General features: G+C 50.5%; 1 protein-coding gene across 1 annotated transcript in view; it reads right to left on the bottom strand.

Moving 5' to 3' along the window:
* Nucleotides 1–18,919, bottom strand: part of npas3 (neuronal PAS domain protein 3) — a 148,463-nt gene that overhangs the window by 67,674 nt on the left and 61,870 nt on the right. Inside the window, exons 4-5 of the mRNA XM_028395966.1 lie at nucleotides 7,312–7,436; nucleotides 6,551–6,633 (exon numbers count right to left, since the gene is read on the bottom strand). Of these exons, the coding sequence (XP_028251767.1) occupies nucleotides 6,551–6,633; nucleotides 7,312–7,436 (208 nt within the window). The remainder of the gene's footprint in view (nucleotides 1–6,550; nucleotides 6,634–7,311; nucleotides 7,437–18,919) is intronic.

The following is an 18,919-nucleotide window of genomic DNA, read 5'->3' as shown; positions in this document are numbered from 1 at the left end:
ACATGCTCACAACCTTATAATGAAATTATTCTACAGAATCCGCTTCTCACTGCCAGAGAGAGTGTGTGTGTCTCTGTGTGTGTGTGTGTGTGTCTCTGTGTGTGTGTGTGTCTCTGTGTGTGTGTGTGTGTTAGGGAATGTGTATGTGAGCAGATTAATTTGGCGGGGGGTGAGGATTCACTCGATCCTCACTGTGGAGACAAGGGAGGGTTTTACATCTCAACCCACCCTGTTCAGCTCAGCACACACACACACACACACAGACACACACACACAGATGTACACAGCGAGGGAAACACAAGGGAAGACACGCACATCTTGAAGGAACAAATAAATGTGGAAGCACACATCAATAAATATGCAATTACACACAGCAGTATGCACTTGCATGCAGTCAGAAACAAAAACACACACACTCACACACAGACACACTCACACACAGACACACTCACAGACACACACACACATACGGAGAACAAAGCCACAGAAGGACAGAGATATAATCTGATCGTCTCTTCATTGTTGCTGTTTGTTCAATTGTCACTTTGGCTTTCTAGTGATCCTCTGTTTCCTTTGATCCACACACACACACACACACACACACACACACACACACACACACACACTGTTCAGTTTGTGTTGGTCTATCACTGTGAGATATTGTGCGATGCAGTGAGTGTGTGTTTATGTGATGATGTCGCCTCCACACTGTTTCAATCATCCACTGTCTTCTGCCTCACAAGACAGACACGCAGCTCAACAACCTCCCACAGCTCCACCCTGCACCCTCCACCCACCTCCATCCTCCACCCTGCACCCTCCACCCACCTCCATCCTCCACCCTGCACCCTCCACCCACCTCCATCCTCCACCCTGTACCCTCCACTCTCCACCCTGCACCCTCCACTCTCCACCTTGCACCCTCCACCCACCTCCACCCTCCACTCTCCACCCTGCACCCTCCACCCACCTCCACCCTCCACTCTCCACCCTGCACCCTCCACCCACCTCCATCCTCCACCCTGCACCCTCCACCCACCTCCATCCTCCACCCTGTACCCTCCACTCTCCACCCTGCACCCTCCACTCTCCACCCTGCACCCTCCACCCACCTCCACCCTCCACTCTCCACCCTGCACCCTCCACCCACCTCCATCCTCCACCCTGCACCCTCCACCCACCTCCACCCTGCACCCTCCGCCCTCCACCCTCCACCCTGCACCCTGCACCCTGCACCCTCCACCCACCTCCATCCTCCACCCTGCACCCTCCACCCACCTCCACCCTGCATCCTCCACCCTGCACCCTCCGCCCTCCACCCTCCACACACCTCCACCCTCCACCCTGCACCCCTCCACCCTGCACCCTCCACTCTCCACCCTGCACCCTCCACCCACCTCCATCCTCCACCCTGCACCCTCCACCCACCTCCACCCTGCATCCTCCACCCTCCACTCTCCACCCTGCACCCTCCACCCACCTCCACCCTCCACCCTGCACCCTCCACCCACCTCCATCCTCCACACACCTCCACCCTCCACCCTCCACCCTCCAGGCTCTGGGCTGGTGTTGAGTCCAGTCAGGTCTGGTGCTTTGCTCCTTGAACTGTGTTTAGAGGTGGATCAGTAATGAAACCTTCAGGCTGAACCTGATCATGTGACCTGAGCCATGCTGACAGATCTTAGTGGGTTGAGAGGTGTGAAAGGGACTCCGCCTCCAGAGGAGGACGTCTGTACATCAGTCAGTTATCAATAACACGTCAGACATGATGAAAACTTAATCAGAGATAATATGACTTCATGATATTTGAATATTGACTCCGTCTGTGGAGCTGCTTTCATCTCTTAATCGATTCCTCCTCTCACTGTCGAGCCTGTTGAAATTCAGGCCGTCTCTCAAGGTTGTCCCCCCCCCCCCCCCCCCTCTCTCTCTCATCGCCATCACGTCGGGCAGGGAGGGGGTCAAAGTTCACGGCGATCTGGCTGCCTGCGCGGTCCTCCCACTGGACCGCTTGATTGACAGCAATCAGGACTAACCTCCTCTGTGCCTCACTCCTCACCCTCCAACGTGTGTGTGTGTGTGTGTCTGTGTGTGTGTGTGTAGCAGTTCCTCTGTCATTTTTAATTATACAAATGATATTCAGCTTCAGGCCCTCCCTTCTCCCAAAAACTCCCATAATCCCTCAGTCCACCTTCCCAGCAGACACAGCCATGAGGGCAGCGCCGCGCCGCCATTAGCATAAGAGTGTGTTTGTTTAAAGCGCCGTCTCGCCTATAAAATCAAACAATTAGAGATGCAGACAAGCCGCGGCCTATTGACTGCATAAATAATCAGAGCTGCACTCGTCTGTTCGCTCTTTTCTTCCCGCTTTTCACCTTCGCTTTCCACCGCCTGCGCTCTCTGGACGCTTCGTTTATTGGTTCAGACCTGTTCTCTCTCTCTCTGCAGTTATTCCCACTGCTAATGAACCTGCTGGACCTCACAGGAAGTCAGAGAGGGGGGTTGTGGGTAATCAGGATGCGAGGCTCGAAGCTCACCGCCGTGACCTTTAGTCTCGCCGCCGCCGGGTCACGGCGGGCCTCTGGAGTCATCTGTGCATGCAGGCTGGTGAAACCTGCCTGAAACACACAGCCTGTGTGTGTGTGTGTGTGGAAGGTGTTTGAATATGCAGGCCTTAAAAATTCATCTGGAGTTCAGAGAGTGAAACGTATCTGACGCCTGGCTGTGTGTGTAATAATTCATCACACACACACACACACACACACACTCAGACTCTAATAAAGATGTTTTCTGCTCAGAATGATGCATCATTTAAAGACTCGTACATTTTAACGTCTAATAACACCAGTCTGTAAAGTGTCCATAAACACAGACACACTCCACATATGTCTGTACATCCTGAGAGCGTTCTCCGCCATTTTAAACTTCTCCCGGTGTGGGCGGAGTCCCATTAGAATCCTGTGCATCAGTCCCTGCTGGAGGTGTAATCACTACAAGATGGCTGCCCCACCTCTGCTATCAGAAAGTCACCTCCACTTCCTCCCGATGCGCTTCATGTGCCTGACTTCCTCTTCCTGTCTGTCACTCACATCACATTTGTTTACGAAGCTCCACAGCAATATTCCCATAATCCACCGGGAGCAGCGGCGGCGGCGGCGGCTCAGTCCTGTCACCCGTCTCCATCTAATTTTCACCTACTGTGACACTCATTGGCTGACAGTTTGATTGACAGGCTGACAGGAAGTGGTGTCGCGTCTGTGTGTCGTCGCTGTCATCTTTAATTTCCCCCTCATCGCCGTGACAACGCGCGGGCACCTTACATCTGTTTTACACGCCACGGCAGGTGAAGGTGACTCAGACACTGTCAGACCGCAGGACGGTCCTGTGGGGGAGTCTGTGTCACGCCGCCGCCGCCGTTCTCTCTTAGCTGTAGTATGTAACATGCTAGCAGCATCAGCCTGCAGAGGGACAGGCCGTCCTCTGCTGGGTGTGTTTGATTTACACACAGGTGCTACAAAGACAAAATCCAACACAAACACACACTCCTCTTTCTTCTCCTCCGTCTGTTTAATTAGCGTCCGTCTGTCCGACTGCTCTTCATCTTCAAACGCCACACGCTGCCTTCACAACATCAAAAAATCCAACAACACAACTTTCACTTTGTCAGCGAAACTTCCTGCTACTTCCTGACCCTGAAGAAACATATGTCCGGTCACATGATCAGTCAGAGTGCTCTGATTGGTCAGCTCCGTCCTGTCTGCAGGCAGAGTGTGTGTGCAGAATCTCTCAGGTGTTCAGACAGAGATCAGCTGCAGGAAGCTGCAGGTCAGACAGAGACTGTGAGTGTTGGTCATGTGACTGCTGCTCACAGTGACTCCATCATGGCGTCCTGCTGAGGAGGACAGGACTTTATGTTTGGACTGAGTCTGGTTGGAGTGGACTCTTTGTTAAGGACAGAAGCCGGTTCTGTAGGACGTGAAGTCTGAGAAATAGGCCGCCATCTTTTTTAAATATGGGCACATGCAGAGCGGTGATGGCGGCGATGCTCCCGGCGTCCCGCCCATGACGTGTCGACACACAGATGAAATGTTTAACTTCTTTTTCTCTTTTCTCCTTAACTTCCACCTTGATTCCTGCATTAGTAAAACGTCTTTAATCAAAGTCTCACACTTTTCTCTGGCTCTAAAAGTCGTACTTTACGATGTGACCATCAAAGCTGAGCGGAGATCAGTCAGAGGACCGGAGCAGATCAGGCTTTTCAAAATAAAATGACTGATGACAGATCACCCAGTGAGACACACAGTCCATGTTTTCCCGACATAGATCTGTATTAATGAGTGATAAAGTTCAAACACACACACACGGAGCACGTGGAGCCGTCCATCCTGCTTAATGACTGCCCCCCCCCTCTCTCTTCATTAAGCGTTATCAACCTCTCTGGCCTAATCTCTCTGAAATTAGTGTCTGGTCTCCAGCACCTAAGTGACTGGCTGGCATTCATTAGCGCTGCGTTTTAGCCAAATCAATCACGCCGCGCCCCGTCCGCCACGCTTTCTTAAAATGTCATCCTCAAACTTCTCACAATCAATTAAGCAGGAGATTAATGAGGCCAATTTGCCGCTTTCCTTCTGCGCTGAAAGAGACCACACACACATGGACACACACAGACACACACACAGGTACACACCCTGACCATAGAACTGCAGCTAACAGAAACAACACTTCCTGTGAACAGATGAAGAGATTCTAAGAACGTTCTTCTTCTATGAGCTGTGACAAGATGAAGATTTCATCTGAGGCCTGAGAAGAGCCACACAGTGAGGAGGAGGAGGGAGGACGAAGAGTTCACAACCACACAACCAGTGAAACACACAGATCAGAGCTCCATCTGATCAGTTATCATATTTAAGTTTTTGTTTTGTTACTTGAACACACACACACACACTCACACACACACACACACACTCTCTCACTCTCTCACTCACTCACTCACTGCTCCCCTCTTCCAGGTGAGCGGAGGAGTCACATTGTTTGTGTCACTTCCAATCTCACATCTGCTTCAATCTGCCTGAGGATCTGCTTCGTACGGTTGTCATAGCGACTCTCCGGGGATTATAACAAGGTATTATGGGATGTGGAGTGTCTGGAGCTGCCGGATCAGAACACGGTGTTAACACTCACACAGACACGGCGGCGATGCTCAGCGCAGCGTGATGCGCCGTGTTAACACTCACACATGACAACACGATGCGCGGCGCGGCGGAAGAGGAGAGGAGAGATGGTTGTCACGGTGACAGCTCCGTGCTGCAGGAGAGAACACGCAGCGGTGAGGATAGCAAATGAGCGGCTTCAGAGCAGCGCCCTCTACCTGTGAGTCCATCATGGACAGGTTCATTCATCTGTCTGACCCGCAGGCCAACAACCTTCAACAACCGAGGGACCATTTTAAATATGGTGTGTGTTTCTGACGTGTGAGGACGCTCGGTGTGTTTTCACACAGCTGCATGTTTGTGATGAATGTTTCGTTTCTGTGAGACAGCGTCAGGATCCTCTGCTGATAAAAGGATAAAAAAGTAGCAGGAGATTAGAAAAGTGTGGCGGCTCACTGGTGTCAGCCAGATGATTATTATAATAATCAGGTGTAACCGAAACAGATGCAAACACACACACACACACACACACAGGCAGATTAGCCGCCTCTATCAGCTGTGGTATCACCAGCCTGGTTGGGATGTTAAAAGCTCAGCCTTTGGGCTGTATGTTAAACAGATAAGGAGTGGAGCATGCTAGGGATTAAAACTACAAGACACACACACACACACACACAGAGAGAGAGAGAAACCCGAGGGAGCGAGCAGCGATAACCCAGTCATTATCATACTTTCATAATTCCATTTAATAATTCAGCTTAGCTGCGGCAGCGGCTGGATGTTGAGGAATAATTGAAGTCGGTGAAAAATCTGAGGGTGAATTATGAGGAATCAGCGCGTTAATAATGTGAAGCTACATTATGAAGAAGAATTCAGCTTCTCAGCAGCTCAAAGGCCAATCAGCAGAAACCACTCAGATAAAAGACACGAGGACGAGTAACAGAGAGGACGGGAGCGCTGCGGCGCTTCACCAGCTGCGCAGTGGAGCCATTCGTCCTGAAGGTGGCGCCAGAAGAAAGACACGCCACAGCTTTGGAGCGTTCTAACGAGCTAACAACGGCAGAGATTAGCAGTAAGATGTTAGCGGGGCTAAAGGGGCTACAGACCAGACCTTCCTCTTCCTGCAGCCACTGTGCTGGGACACAGCTGATCCTTGGACAGGATCATCATCATGGATTCATTTTTTCAGGTGATCACAAATATCTGTAACAGTATCTGTGTTCAGCTCACAGCGACGCTGCCGGGACACAGCTGAATAAAAACATGCACTGTGAGGGGAGGAATTTAACCCCGCTGGTTTACACGTGTGTGTGTGTGTGTGTGTGTGTGTGTGATGCAACAGTGCAACAATAACTGGAAATGATTCATTAGAAGCCGTGTGTGTGGAAACCAGCTCCTACCTGTAAGATGTGGCTGCCCAGGTGAGGCTCAAAGATCTCCGAGGCGACGGCGCTGGGGCTCCTCCTCCGCTGGGTGCCGATAGCTAAACACACACCCACACACACACACACACAAGGGGGGAGAGAGAGCACAGGACAGGACAGAAGAAGACCGGTGAGACTCAGACACATTGATACGAGCAAAGCTACACACTCACACACAAATATGCACTCTCTCTCTCTCTCTCTCTCTCTCTCTCTCTCTCACACACACACACACACACACACACACACACACACACACACACTCACGTATATACAGCCTAGCGTGACAAACACACATGGCACAAGACAAGAGGAACCAGTGAGGTCAGCTGGGATTAGTGTGACAGGTTAGCATCAGCAGAAGGAGCTAACAATGAGCTAACAATGAGCTAATAATGAGCTAACAATGAGCTAACAATGAGCTAACAATGAGCTAACAATGAGCTAACAATGCTAACGAAAGAAAAACAGCTTCATACAACAAACATCATCTGAACATGAACATGAGAGTTATGACAGGAAGCTTCATGTGCACCATGCTGATTAAACCTGACACCATGGGCCCGCAGGAGGCGGAGCCTCAGCACAGGCGGCGGCTGTTAAAGGGACAGTTCACCAAAAAATCGAATGTTGTTATTTCTGTAAAAATGATAAAATCACTGTTTAGGCTCGTGTGCAGAGCGCCCTCTACAGGAGCTGCAGCTCCGTCAGAGCACTGTTCCTCTGAGAGGACTCACTCCACCTCAGCGTTGTGAGGACAGACGTCACAGCAGCTGTCTCTCCGTGCTCTCTCTCTGCCTCTGTCTCTTCATCTCTGGTCTCCCTCTGTCCCTTTTTGTGCTTCTCATCTTTGTATCCATCTCTGGAGAGGCACAGAGATGCAGACAAGAGAGACAGAGAGAAATGGTTTATAGCTTTCTAAAATTTCACCCTGAGGGCAGAGCTCTCTCTGCAGAGCGAGCGATGGCCCTGTGAAAAACCTGCCCTCAGGTTAAACTGTCTCTCCGTCTCCCAGAAGAAGACAAAGAGGGAGACGAAACCAGAGCGCAGCCGGGAATCTGAATCCTGACAACAGAACGCTCTTTACATCATTAAAATTCTACAAGTAGGTCACAAACTACACAGATTACACCAACATGGACGTCTCCCTCACAGTTTCAGTTTGAGTCACGCCGGCTACGACGTCTTCCTGCTGTGGGACGTCACGCGGAGACCGCCACAAAGACAGGCGACATGGAGGACGGGGATTTCACCGCATATTCGCATCCTGCGGCGTCTGTTCCATCCACTACCCATCCATCCATCCACAACCGTTCCCATAGCAACAGGCGGAGCAGCCACGCCCACTGCTTCCAGGCCGGCATTGGAGACAAAGGTCAGACTCGGACCACCACAAACCGACGGAACGGCCGCGTCTGTCCAATAAAACTCACCAGAGGCGGATTTAATACAAGCTGTGAAGGAACGAGTCCAAACTGAACGCACAAGAAACATAAGAACCGATAAGCAGAAAATATTCATCATAAAATAAAGAGACAAAAAGTGGACCAGGCCAAGAGAGACAGAGACAGACTGAGGCAGACAGAGAGACAGAGACAGACTGAGGCAGACAGAGAGACAGAGACAGACTGACAGAGACAGAGACAGAGACAGAGACAGAGACAGAGAGACAGAGACAGAGACAGACTGAGGCAGACAGAGAGACAGAGACAGACTGACAGAGACAGAGACAGAGAGACAGAGACAGACTGAGACAGACAGAGAGACAGAGACAGACTGACAGAGACAGAGACAGACAGAGACAGAGACAGAGACAGAGACAGAGACAGAGACAGAGACAGACAGAGACAGAGACAGAGACAGAGACAGAGACAGACAGACAGACAGACTGAGGGGCGTTAGCGCTCGCTCAGAGAGATCTTTCTGCCCTCAGGTCATTCTCTCTTCTCTACACAGCCTCCGTCCTCGTCTCCCTGCAGACCTCATTACACCAAATTTAAACACACAGACACACAAACGCTCCAACAGGTTTTCATGGAGGGGGGCGGGGCTAATGTGGCGGAATTAGGCTCAATTACTGATGTAATGAGAGCTCCTGTGAGGAGAGGGAGACAAGAGAGGAGAGGGGAGACAAGAGAGGAGAGGGGAGACAAGAGAGGAGAGGGGAGACAAGAGAGGAGAGGGAGACAAGAGAGGAGAGGGAGACAAGAGAGGAGAGGGAAGACAAGAGAGGAGAGGAGGAGAGGGGAGACAAGAGAGGAGAGGGGAGACAAGAGAGGAGAGGGAGACAAGAGAGGAGAGGGAGACAAGAGAGGAGAGGGAGACAAGAGAGGAGAGGGAAGACAAGAGGGGAGAGGAGGAGAGGGGAGACAAGAGAGGAGAGGGGAGACAAGAGAGGAGAGGGGAGACAAGAGAGGAGAGGGAGACAAGAGAGGAGAGGGAAGACAAGAGAGGAGAGGGAAGACAAGAGGGGAGAGGAGGAGAGGGGAGACAAGAGAGGAGAGGGGAGACAAGAGAGGAGAGGGGAGACAAGAGAGGAGAGGGAAGACAAGAGAGGAGAGGAGGAGAGGGGAGACAAGAGAGGAGAGGGGAGACAAGAGAGGAGAGGGAGTCAAGAGAGGAGAGGGAGACAAGAGAGGAGAGAGAGACAAGAGAGGAGAGGGAAGACAAGAGAGGAGAGGGAAGACAAGAGGGGAGAGGGGAGACAAGAGAGGAGAGGGAAGACAAGAGAGGAGAGGGAAGACAAGAGAGGAGAGGAGGAGAGGGGAGACAAGAGAGGAGAGGGGAGACAAGAGAGGAGAGGGAGTCAAGAGAGGAGAGGGAGACAAGAGAGGAGAGGGAGACAAGAGAGGAGAGGGAAGACAAGAGAGGAGAGGGAAGACAAGAGGGGAGAGGGGAGACAAGAGAGGAGAGGGAGACAAGAGAGGAGAGGGGAGACAAGAGAGGAGAGGGAGACAAGAGAGGGGAGACGAAACAAGAGAGGAGAGGGGAGACAAGAGAGGAGAGGGGAGGGAGACAAGAGAGGAGAGGGGAGACAAGAGAGGAGAGGGAGACAAGAGAGGAGAGGGAGACAAGAGAGGAGAGGGAGACAAGAGAGGGGAGACGAAACAAGAGAGGAGAGGGGAGACAAGAGAGGAGAGGGAGTCAAATGTCAGGAGCTCTGTCTGATAACACTCAGAAACATTCAAAGACTTTACACTGAGGAGGAGGAGGAGGAAGAGGAGGGAGAGAAGGGGGAGGGGGAAGAGGAGGAGGGAGAGGAGGAGGAAGAGGAAGAGGGGGAGGAGGGAGAGGAAGGAGAGGAGGAGGAGGAGGAGGAGGAGGGAGAGGTGGAGGAGGAAGAGGAGGAGGAGGTGGAGGGAGAGGAGGAGGGAGAGGAGGAGGAGAGAATTATTTTTTTAAAGGAAAGACTGAAAATGAAAACTTCATGAAATTATTTAAACCTGTGTGTGTCTGTGTGTGTGTGTGTGTGTGTCTGTCTGTGTGTGTGTGTGTGTGTCTGTGTGTGTGTGTGTCTGTGTGTGTGTGTGTCTGTCTGTGTGTGTCTGTCTGTGTGTGTGTGTGTGTGTGTGTCTGTCTGTGTGTGTCTGTGTCTGTGTGTGTGTCTGTGTGTGTGTGTCTGTGTGTGTGTGTCTGTGTGTGTGTGTGTGTGTGTGTGTCTGACCATCTTATTGGAAAGTCAATTTAACTTTGGTCTCTCAAAGTCAAACATTACAGCTGTTGTTAATTTATTTTCTGTTTAATATGAAATTGGCAACAAACCAGGAATCCTGTGTGTGTGTGTGTGTCTGTGTGTGTGTGTGTCTGTGTGTGTGTGTGTCTGTGTGTGTGTGTGTGTGTGTGTGTGTGTGTGTGTGTGTGTGTGTGTGTGTGTGTACTGGATTCTGGATTCGCAGAGTCCGTGAGAGGCGAGAGAGAGAGAGAGAGAGAGAGAGAGTGCAGGTGTGTTTTTGAAAAGGAAAAAAATATCTGTGTGTATGTGTGTATGTGTGTGTGTGTGTGTGTGTGTGTGTGTGTGTGTGAGAGAGAGAGAGCGATGGAGAGCGGGAATGTACTGCTACACGCCAATTCAATTAGAGAGAGGTGTAAGAACACAGGAGAGAGACAGAGAGAGAGAGGGCGGCCATTTTGGCAGGAAGTCAGAGCCAGTTTATCAGAACAGAGGAGGAAGAGGAGGAGGAGGAGGAGGAGGAGGACTGAAGGAAGTGTGTTGCTAGCTTAGCTGCTAACCAGACACACTGGGGGTTGTATATGCCTGCATGTCGGCCATCTTGTTTACATTCTTCATGGTGTTACTCGGAGGTGTGGTCTTATTTTTCTATCAATGAAACTCTCTCTCCTTCTCTGACCAATCAGAGCAGGCCCTCGCCGCTCGCCGCTCCAGCATTGTCCCGATGTCTCTCTGTGAAACAGCCTGATTAAGATGAAGGTCCTCAGTCATCCATCGTCTTCATCAGAAGGTTGGAGCATCTGGACCTGTAGAGTTCTCCTGAGATGTTCCTCTGCTCCTCCAAGCAGCTTCATCAGACCATCTGTCCTCTCTGTCTAAGATGTGGACATTCAGTGTCCTTCAGGTTACGATGAAGCTGCTTGGAGGAGCAGAGGACCGTCTTCCTCCAGATGCTCCAACCGTCTGAAAGAAAAAAGGAAAACCAGCCTGATTAAGACGTTCTGCGGTGTCTCCGTCTCTCCGTCTCTGTCTCGCTTCAGTTACGTCTTCATTCTCTAAACTCAGTTCATTTCTTTGCTCTCTCGCTCGCTCTCGATGACATCCCTCTGCTGTCGCTTCCACACTTCTGCACACACACACACACACACACAGTGTGTGTGTGTGTGTGTGTGTGTGTGTGTGTGTGTGCGCAATCATCTCTGCTGTCTCTCCACTTGGCTGAGTGCCAGCTGGTGTGTGTTGGAGTCAAGGACAAGAGAGGACAAAGAGAGAGAGAGAGCAACAGGGTGTCAGGGAGGAGGAAGACAAATGAGGAGGAGGAGGAGGAGGAAGAGGAGGACAGGGCGATGGATGGACAGAACAATTGACAACAGGAAATAAAAAGCAGGCGTGAGACATGAGGACACGGAGAGGTTGATTATTTTATTCTATTCTATGTTTAATATAAATAATTTTATTTTCTTAATGTGCAACATTGGAAGGACTGAAGACTCAACGGGTGAGTCTGTCCCCTTCCTGTTACTGCACCTGTCCACAGCTCCTGTAGAGGGCGCTCTGCAGACCGTCTGAATGAACAGCTGTGATAATTATCAGAAATCTAAAAATGAAACTGCTGGACTGTGTCAGAGCGCCCCCTGTGGGACAGGAGGTTCAGTGTCTCATTCAGCAATTTGTCCCTTTCTGTACCCACAATGCATTGCAAAGGGGTGCCGGCCGGCCGATGTCCTAACTGTACAGTCACCGTGGACACATGAGTACAGGAAGTACTCCGAAAGTGTTTCTGGTGAACAGAGAGCACGTGGCGCCGGCTCACCCTCGCCATCGCTTTATATTAACCAATCATGTGAGGGGGAGGAAACTTCTGAGGGGTTAAATGATGGATCCATCTGCCTGAAACAGAGACGGTGTCAGACGAGCTGTCCCCGAATTACCTGACAGAACCTTTCACTGCACACAGCTGCTGTAGCCGACTGTTACAGGATGTGTGTGTGAGAGAGAGAGAGAGAGAGAGAGAGGGAGAGAGAGAGAGAGTATGTGCTGTCAATCCAAAACCTGGTGAGGTTTGGGGCCTGTCGTGTCTGAATGTGTCAGAGTACATGATCGGATTCCCTCGCTCTCTCTCTCTGTCTGTCTCTCACTCGCCCACTCACACACACACAGACATTAGGGCTCAGCGAGGCAGGAAGGTATTGGCACTGAGGGAATACAAGGAGCAGACAGTAATTAGGAACCAGCCTACTGTACCACAGACACACACACACACACACACAAGCCAGATACAGTATGTTCTCAGGCGCGCACACACACACACACACACACACACACACACACACACAGTGTAATTAGGTAGGGGCCCTGACGCCCCAGTGGTGAACTGAACAAGCCCCTGAATACCCACATGGGGAACAACTGAACACCATGATACGCTGGAAAGGGGACGTAAAGACACACACACACACACACACACACGTTAATTAAGCTGCAGCCTACTGTGCGTGAAGGGAACAAGGTGTTGGACGGCCGCAGTGGGAGTGTATGCGGACCAGCAGCAGCCAGGATTAACATGAGTCGACCTGCCAGTCGACACCCACGCGTTCGTCGCTTTCCATTTTCCTCTCATCACTTCCTGTTTAGTCATCATCACAACCCCGCCACACCGCAGCATGTCAATCAAAGCCTCTAACAGGTTAATAAGGGATCATGTGACCTGAGCAGCAGCCATGATGTGTCAGGTTTGGTTCAGTCAGAACAGTCTTTGCTCTGATTGGTCTGTTTGTGTGATGTCATCGAAACCTTGGAGTGTAATGACAACCACAGGAAACAGGAAGTGATGTCAGGTTAATCCTCTCATCAAAATATAAAGGTGTGAGGGAGATTAAAGAAAACATGGAGGATTATACTCACACTCACAGACACACACACACTCTCAGACACATACACACAGACACTCACTCACACACTCACACACTCTCACACACTCACACACTCTCACACACACTCACAGACACACACACACTCACACACACACTCACACACACACTCACTCACACAGACACACACTCTCACACTCACACACTCTCTCACACGCTCTGAGCCTGCAGTGCAGTTATTATGTGTGTGACAGTGTGACAGAGAAGAATGGAGACATGTGGCCCGCCTCACCTCCGTGTCTGTTAAATTAATGACTAACAGCTTCAGTCTACACTCCTGCAGCTCGCCGCGTCTCCCGTTACAGTCCAGACAAATTAACAGCAGATTAGCAGCGAGGAGAGCCGCCGTCTGTCTGTCTGTCGCTTCAGCCAGACAGACGGATACCTCACTATCAGTGACGTCACCAGGAGCCACTTCCCAGTCCAATCAGACCATCCGCCAGCAGCAGCAGAGCCCTACAGAGATATAAATGTGAGGACTCATGGAGGGAGGAGCTCCTGTCCCATCAGTCCTGATCTGAGCTGACCAATCAGCAGCCGTTAGCAGCATGCTAGCATGTTCGCTTCTTTGACTGAATCACAGATGGCTGTCTGCAGAGCGCCCTCTAGGTGGACCGCAGCCAGTTTCAGTCCCCAACAGGAAGTGGGGATGGCTCTGAACTGAACTCCTGGTTAATCCAAACACAGGCAAAGAGGGGGAGCACAGGAGGAGCTGAGGTGGAAGCAGGAGGCTCAGGTCTCCCTCTGGGAGTGTCAGAGTCAGAGACACTCCCTGTCACTCGCTGTCCATCAGACCGTGAACCCTCTGACAGGATGAACGGCGTCCAGGCCTCCGGCCCTCTTCATAGAAACAGCAGGTAGTAGTAGCATCGCTGCGACTCCTGATCCAACATTTCATCACTAACCCGTCAGTGATTACAGCCTGGTAACCGTAGAAACTGATCCTGAATGTGCGCTCGCAGTCCGCAGAGGAAACTACCTCAGCAGTAAAAATTAATGAACTCTGACCAACTGTCTGAGAGAGAGGGAGAGACGGGTGATGCAAGGAGAAGGGAGTGAGGAGAGGGGAATTCTGGTGGATGAAGAGATATCTCTCCTCCGTCCCTCTGCTCTCACATCCACTCTCTCCATCCCTCCATCTTCAGCCGGCTCCCATTTAAGCCTGATTAAGTTGAAGATGAAGACTACGTGTCAGAGGAGGGGAAAAAGAAGAAGGAGAGAGAGGAGGAGAGGAGAGGAGAGGAGAGGAGGAGAGGAGGAGAGGAGAGGAGAGGAGAGGAGGAGAGGAGGAGAGGAGGAGAGGAGAGGAGAGGAGAGGAGAGGAGAGGAGAGGAGAGGAGGAGAGGAGGAGAGGAGGAGAGGAGAGGAGAGGAGGAGAGGAGAGGAGAGGAGAGGAGAGGAGAGGAGAGGAGAGGAGAGGAGAGGAGAGGAGAGGAGAGGAGAGGAGAGGAGAGGAGGAGAGGAGGAGAGGAGGAGAGGAGAGGAGAGGAGAGGAGAGGAGAGGAGAGAGAGGAGGAGAGGAGGAGAGGGTGGGTGTTCATTAATTATCGGGCCGTCAGGGTCCAGATCATCTTCTTTTAAACGAGCAGTCGGAGCGGCGGCTCATTTTCAAGCTTCAGCGCAGGTGTGGAAGCAGGAAGTGGCTGCTGTGTCCAGACATCAGACTTTACAGCCGAAACCTGAACTCCAGAACCGGTCAGCAGGTTACAAACGACAGCCTTTCCTCAAGCAGCGGACTTTCTGATAGTCCCTAAATGCATCATGTGAATATCTGCACATCAACTATTCCATCAAACCTCTTTACTCCACATCTGAGTTAAAAACAAAGAGTCCACTCCAACCAGACTCAGTACAAACATGAAGTCCTGTCCTCCTCAGCAGGACGCCATGATGGAGTCACATGAGCAGCAGTCACATGACCAACACTCAGAGAGTCAGTGGCTGTGTCCCAATTCAGGGTCTGCATCCTTCGGAGTGCGCATTTTAAGGCCGCTTACGTCACAAAGCTGCGCGAAGGCTGTCCCAATTCGCCAAAAGTCGAAGGGTCCTTCAAATGCGTCCTCCAAATGCGTCCTCCTTTTGCCTGAATTTGGAGGACGCATCGCTACCATCCTTCGTGGCCTTAAATATCCCACAATGCTTTGCGGACCTACTTTTTGTCCAATAGTACGATGACGGACCAAGCGAGCGGCAGCGGCAGCGGCAGGAGCGCCGAATTCACATTTAAATGTAAGTACAGAGCAGTAGTTCGAGAGTTTTAAAATGCTAGTAGTGACAGCGGCATTAAAAAAATGAGTTTTATATTTACAAACATGACGTCCTGTTGATACGAGGCGCTGTGAAGTAAACGCTTTGATTGAATGTTTCTGGACTGTTTACTATAGTATAAAGTATAGTTCACGTGAGGAGCAATATTATCGTTATTATATCAAACGGTCATTCTGCCTGTTGTCATTTTGTTGTAGGAGGAGCAGAGAGAAACAGAAGAAACCTGACAATTGATAACGGAGGAGATGAGACTGGAGAGGGAGGGAGAGAGAGAGAGAGGAGAGGGGGAGAGGGGGAGAGGGGGAGAGAGAGAGAGAGAGAGAGAGAGAGGGAGAGCAGAGAAAGAACGGACAGACCTCAGCTCATTGAGAGGATGGTGGACAGCAGTGATTTTATGTTCTGTGTTATTTAAATGTTACTTATTAAATTAAAGGATGATATTAAATCGTTCTTGTCTCTGTGTTCTTAAACTCTTCTCACCTTGTTACATTATGTGTTTCATCACCTATTTATAATTTAAGTAAACTTTTGAACAACTTCTCAGTGACCACAGTAAATCATTTATTGTGTGTGTGTTGTGTTATGTACAATATTTACAAAGACACAGTTTGAACATTTCTAACTATTTACCAGTGGGCATTATGAAAATGTACAGTTTATTATTTATAAAGATCAGCAGAAAATACTATTCACAAAGAACATATATATAAATGTTTGGCTGAGCAGGAGTCCTTGGTGCTGCTGGACTGGATGGTGCCACGGTGAAGACCTTGGAGTCCTCTGGCTGTAAGTGGGACATCATCTGGGGGAGGGGGGTGTCTGTCTCCTCTGTCCACCACATCGTCCATCAGGGTTTGCAGAGCGGACGATCGGCGGCTGCCATGTTACTAAAGATGTTTTTAAAAAGGGCAAAAATAAAAATAATAACTTCAACAGAGCGGCTTCCAACGCAGCTTAAAATATGAAAAGCTATAAAATATGTATCCTCACCCTCCAAAGGTGATGATGGTCAGTACACCTCCTCCAGGACAGACAGCTGGTCCTGCAGGGAGCCCCACTCTCCTCCACCCAGCAGTAATTCTCTGGTGCAGTGACAGACCTGATGCTTAATGACACATTAAAGCAGTGGTTTCAGGGTTATTTGCAGGGTTCTTACACATTTAGCTATTTATTTAAAGTATTAAAATTACAGACCCTGTATCAAGTCTTACGATTGAATCAAATATAAATTACATTTAATCATATTTGTCTATCTACTGGTTATATATCTAGCGTTTGCTCAGTAACGTATATTAATTATGATCAATAATATGGTTAAACAGCAGCTTACCGTCACCTCCCCACTGCGCTCTCCCAGCCTGAAGAAAATGAGCCGTCACAGGTTTTGCTGCCGCTGGAGCCGCCTCTCCTCTTCCTCCAACAACAAATAAATATATTAAAATATTCCAAATGTCTAAATCCACACTGTTGTCCCGCTTGTTGTGTAGTCCGTGTTGTGTCGCTGTCGCTGCTTTTGTTTTTCCCGGGGCAAAATTTATGACGTCGCGCCACAATCAGGAAGTGCTTTGAAGGCCAGACTGTCCCATTTACCAACGGTGGAGGATCCTCCGGAGGATCCTCAGGAGGACGCGGCCTCCTGAGACCGCGTAGGCTGCGTCCTCCGAAGGATGCAGACCCTGAATTGGGACACAGCCTCTGTCTGACCTGCAGCTTCCTGCAGCTGATCTGCAGCAGACAGGATGGAGCTGACCAATGAGAAGACACTGGCTGATCATGTGACAGGAAGTCAAGGACGTTCAGGGATGACACAGTGTCTGGGAGCATGATTAGCAAGGATCAGAGGCAGAGTTAATTAATGAAGGCCGTCTACTAATGAGCCTGAAATGACATTTATTCTGTTTATAGTCTGCTGAGAGGAGAACCTTCAACTGTCAGAGCCACACGAGTACTGCACACACACACACACACACACACACACACAGACAGACACACACACAGACAGACAGACACACACAGAACACACACACACACAGACACACACACAGACAGACAGAAACACACACACAGACACACACACACACACACACAGACAGACAGACACACACACAGACAGACACACACACACACAGACACACACACACACACAGGACACACACACAGACACACACACACAGACACACACACAGACAGACACACACACACACACACAGACACACACACAGACACACACACACAGACACACACACAGACAGGCACACACACACACACACACAGACAGACAGACACACACACAGACAGACACACAGACACACACACACTTTATTAACTGCAGCACAACACAAGCCTGCACTGTTTGTGAGAGAGAAAGGTGGGAACAAAATGCTCTCTCCTTTCACTGGATGTGTGTGTGTGTGTGTCTGTGTGTGCGTCTGTGTGTGTGTGTGTGTTTGTGTGTTCATCCACAACAGACATGAGTGAAAGTAAAAGCGTCGTCCCCTCCACACAGTGCAGGTTCAGAAGGTTTTATTCCTTCCTCTGATGAATTAGAAGGTGAGAATGGCTCCTGGCAGCAGCGGACATGTTTGGCTGCTGCTGCTCGCTGACTTCATTCACTTCCAGGAAGTAAAAACTGGAGCTTAAAATAGTTCCAGACGTTTCAATGTCACAACTTTTATAGTGAGAGGAGTCACTGCCAGAGAGGTTTTTACTGTTCAACTGAGGCGATGATGGAGGAGGGGGAGGAAGAGGAGGAGGGGGTGATGAAGGAGAGGAGAGGCAGACATCACAGAAGGAGAGAAGAGAGAGGAAACAAGGAGCAGGAGGGGAGTCTGACCAGGAAGGACAGAATGGATGGAAGGTAGAAAAAAGATACAGGAAGAGGTCTTTGAGCTGCTGTAGGAAGACGTCGGTCAGTGGGACGTCATCATCAAACGCCTTGACGTCCTCTGACCTGAACCAGGACGAGCAGAGGGCGCAGGGGGAGGGGCTTCCCGAGTGCCTCCATCAGCTCTCTCTTCAGCTGAACACTCTTCAGCGCAGCGCTGAGTGGACGTTTAACCTCCCCACTCCAGCCTCGACAGCCCGTAATAAGATGGATATTATCACTCCATCGAGGACAGAGACGAGAGCTGAGGACAAAATGACGCCGTGGAGCAGATCTGATGAGAGACGGGCTGAGTGTTTGGCTCAGGGAGCAGCAGCACCGTCAGGGCTGAACTCTTCCATCCTGAACGTGCTGCCGGGTTCCCGGAGGCCCCGTGGCTCCATGTCTGTCAGGCGGGTCAGCGTCAGCTGCTTTCCACCCAGCTCACCTGGGTCCTGTTCTAACATCACACACTGGGACGCCTGTGTTTAGGTTTCAGCCATGTTTGGCCCTTTCCTCCTGCTCCTCTTCCTCTCCGTTCGCTCCCTGTGCCTCCTCATCACTCTGCTCTACCAGACATGCTCCCATAGCTTCTTCACATCTGAAAAGAGTGT

This window comes from Parambassis ranga, chromosome 22 (assembly GCF_900634625.1).
Source record: "Parambassis ranga chromosome 22, fParRan2.1, whole genome shotgun sequence".
NCBI classification, from domain to species: domain Eukaryota; kingdom Metazoa; phylum Chordata; class Actinopteri; family Ambassidae; genus Parambassis; species Parambassis ranga.
This window is presented reverse-complemented; position numbering and strand designations above follow the sequence as displayed.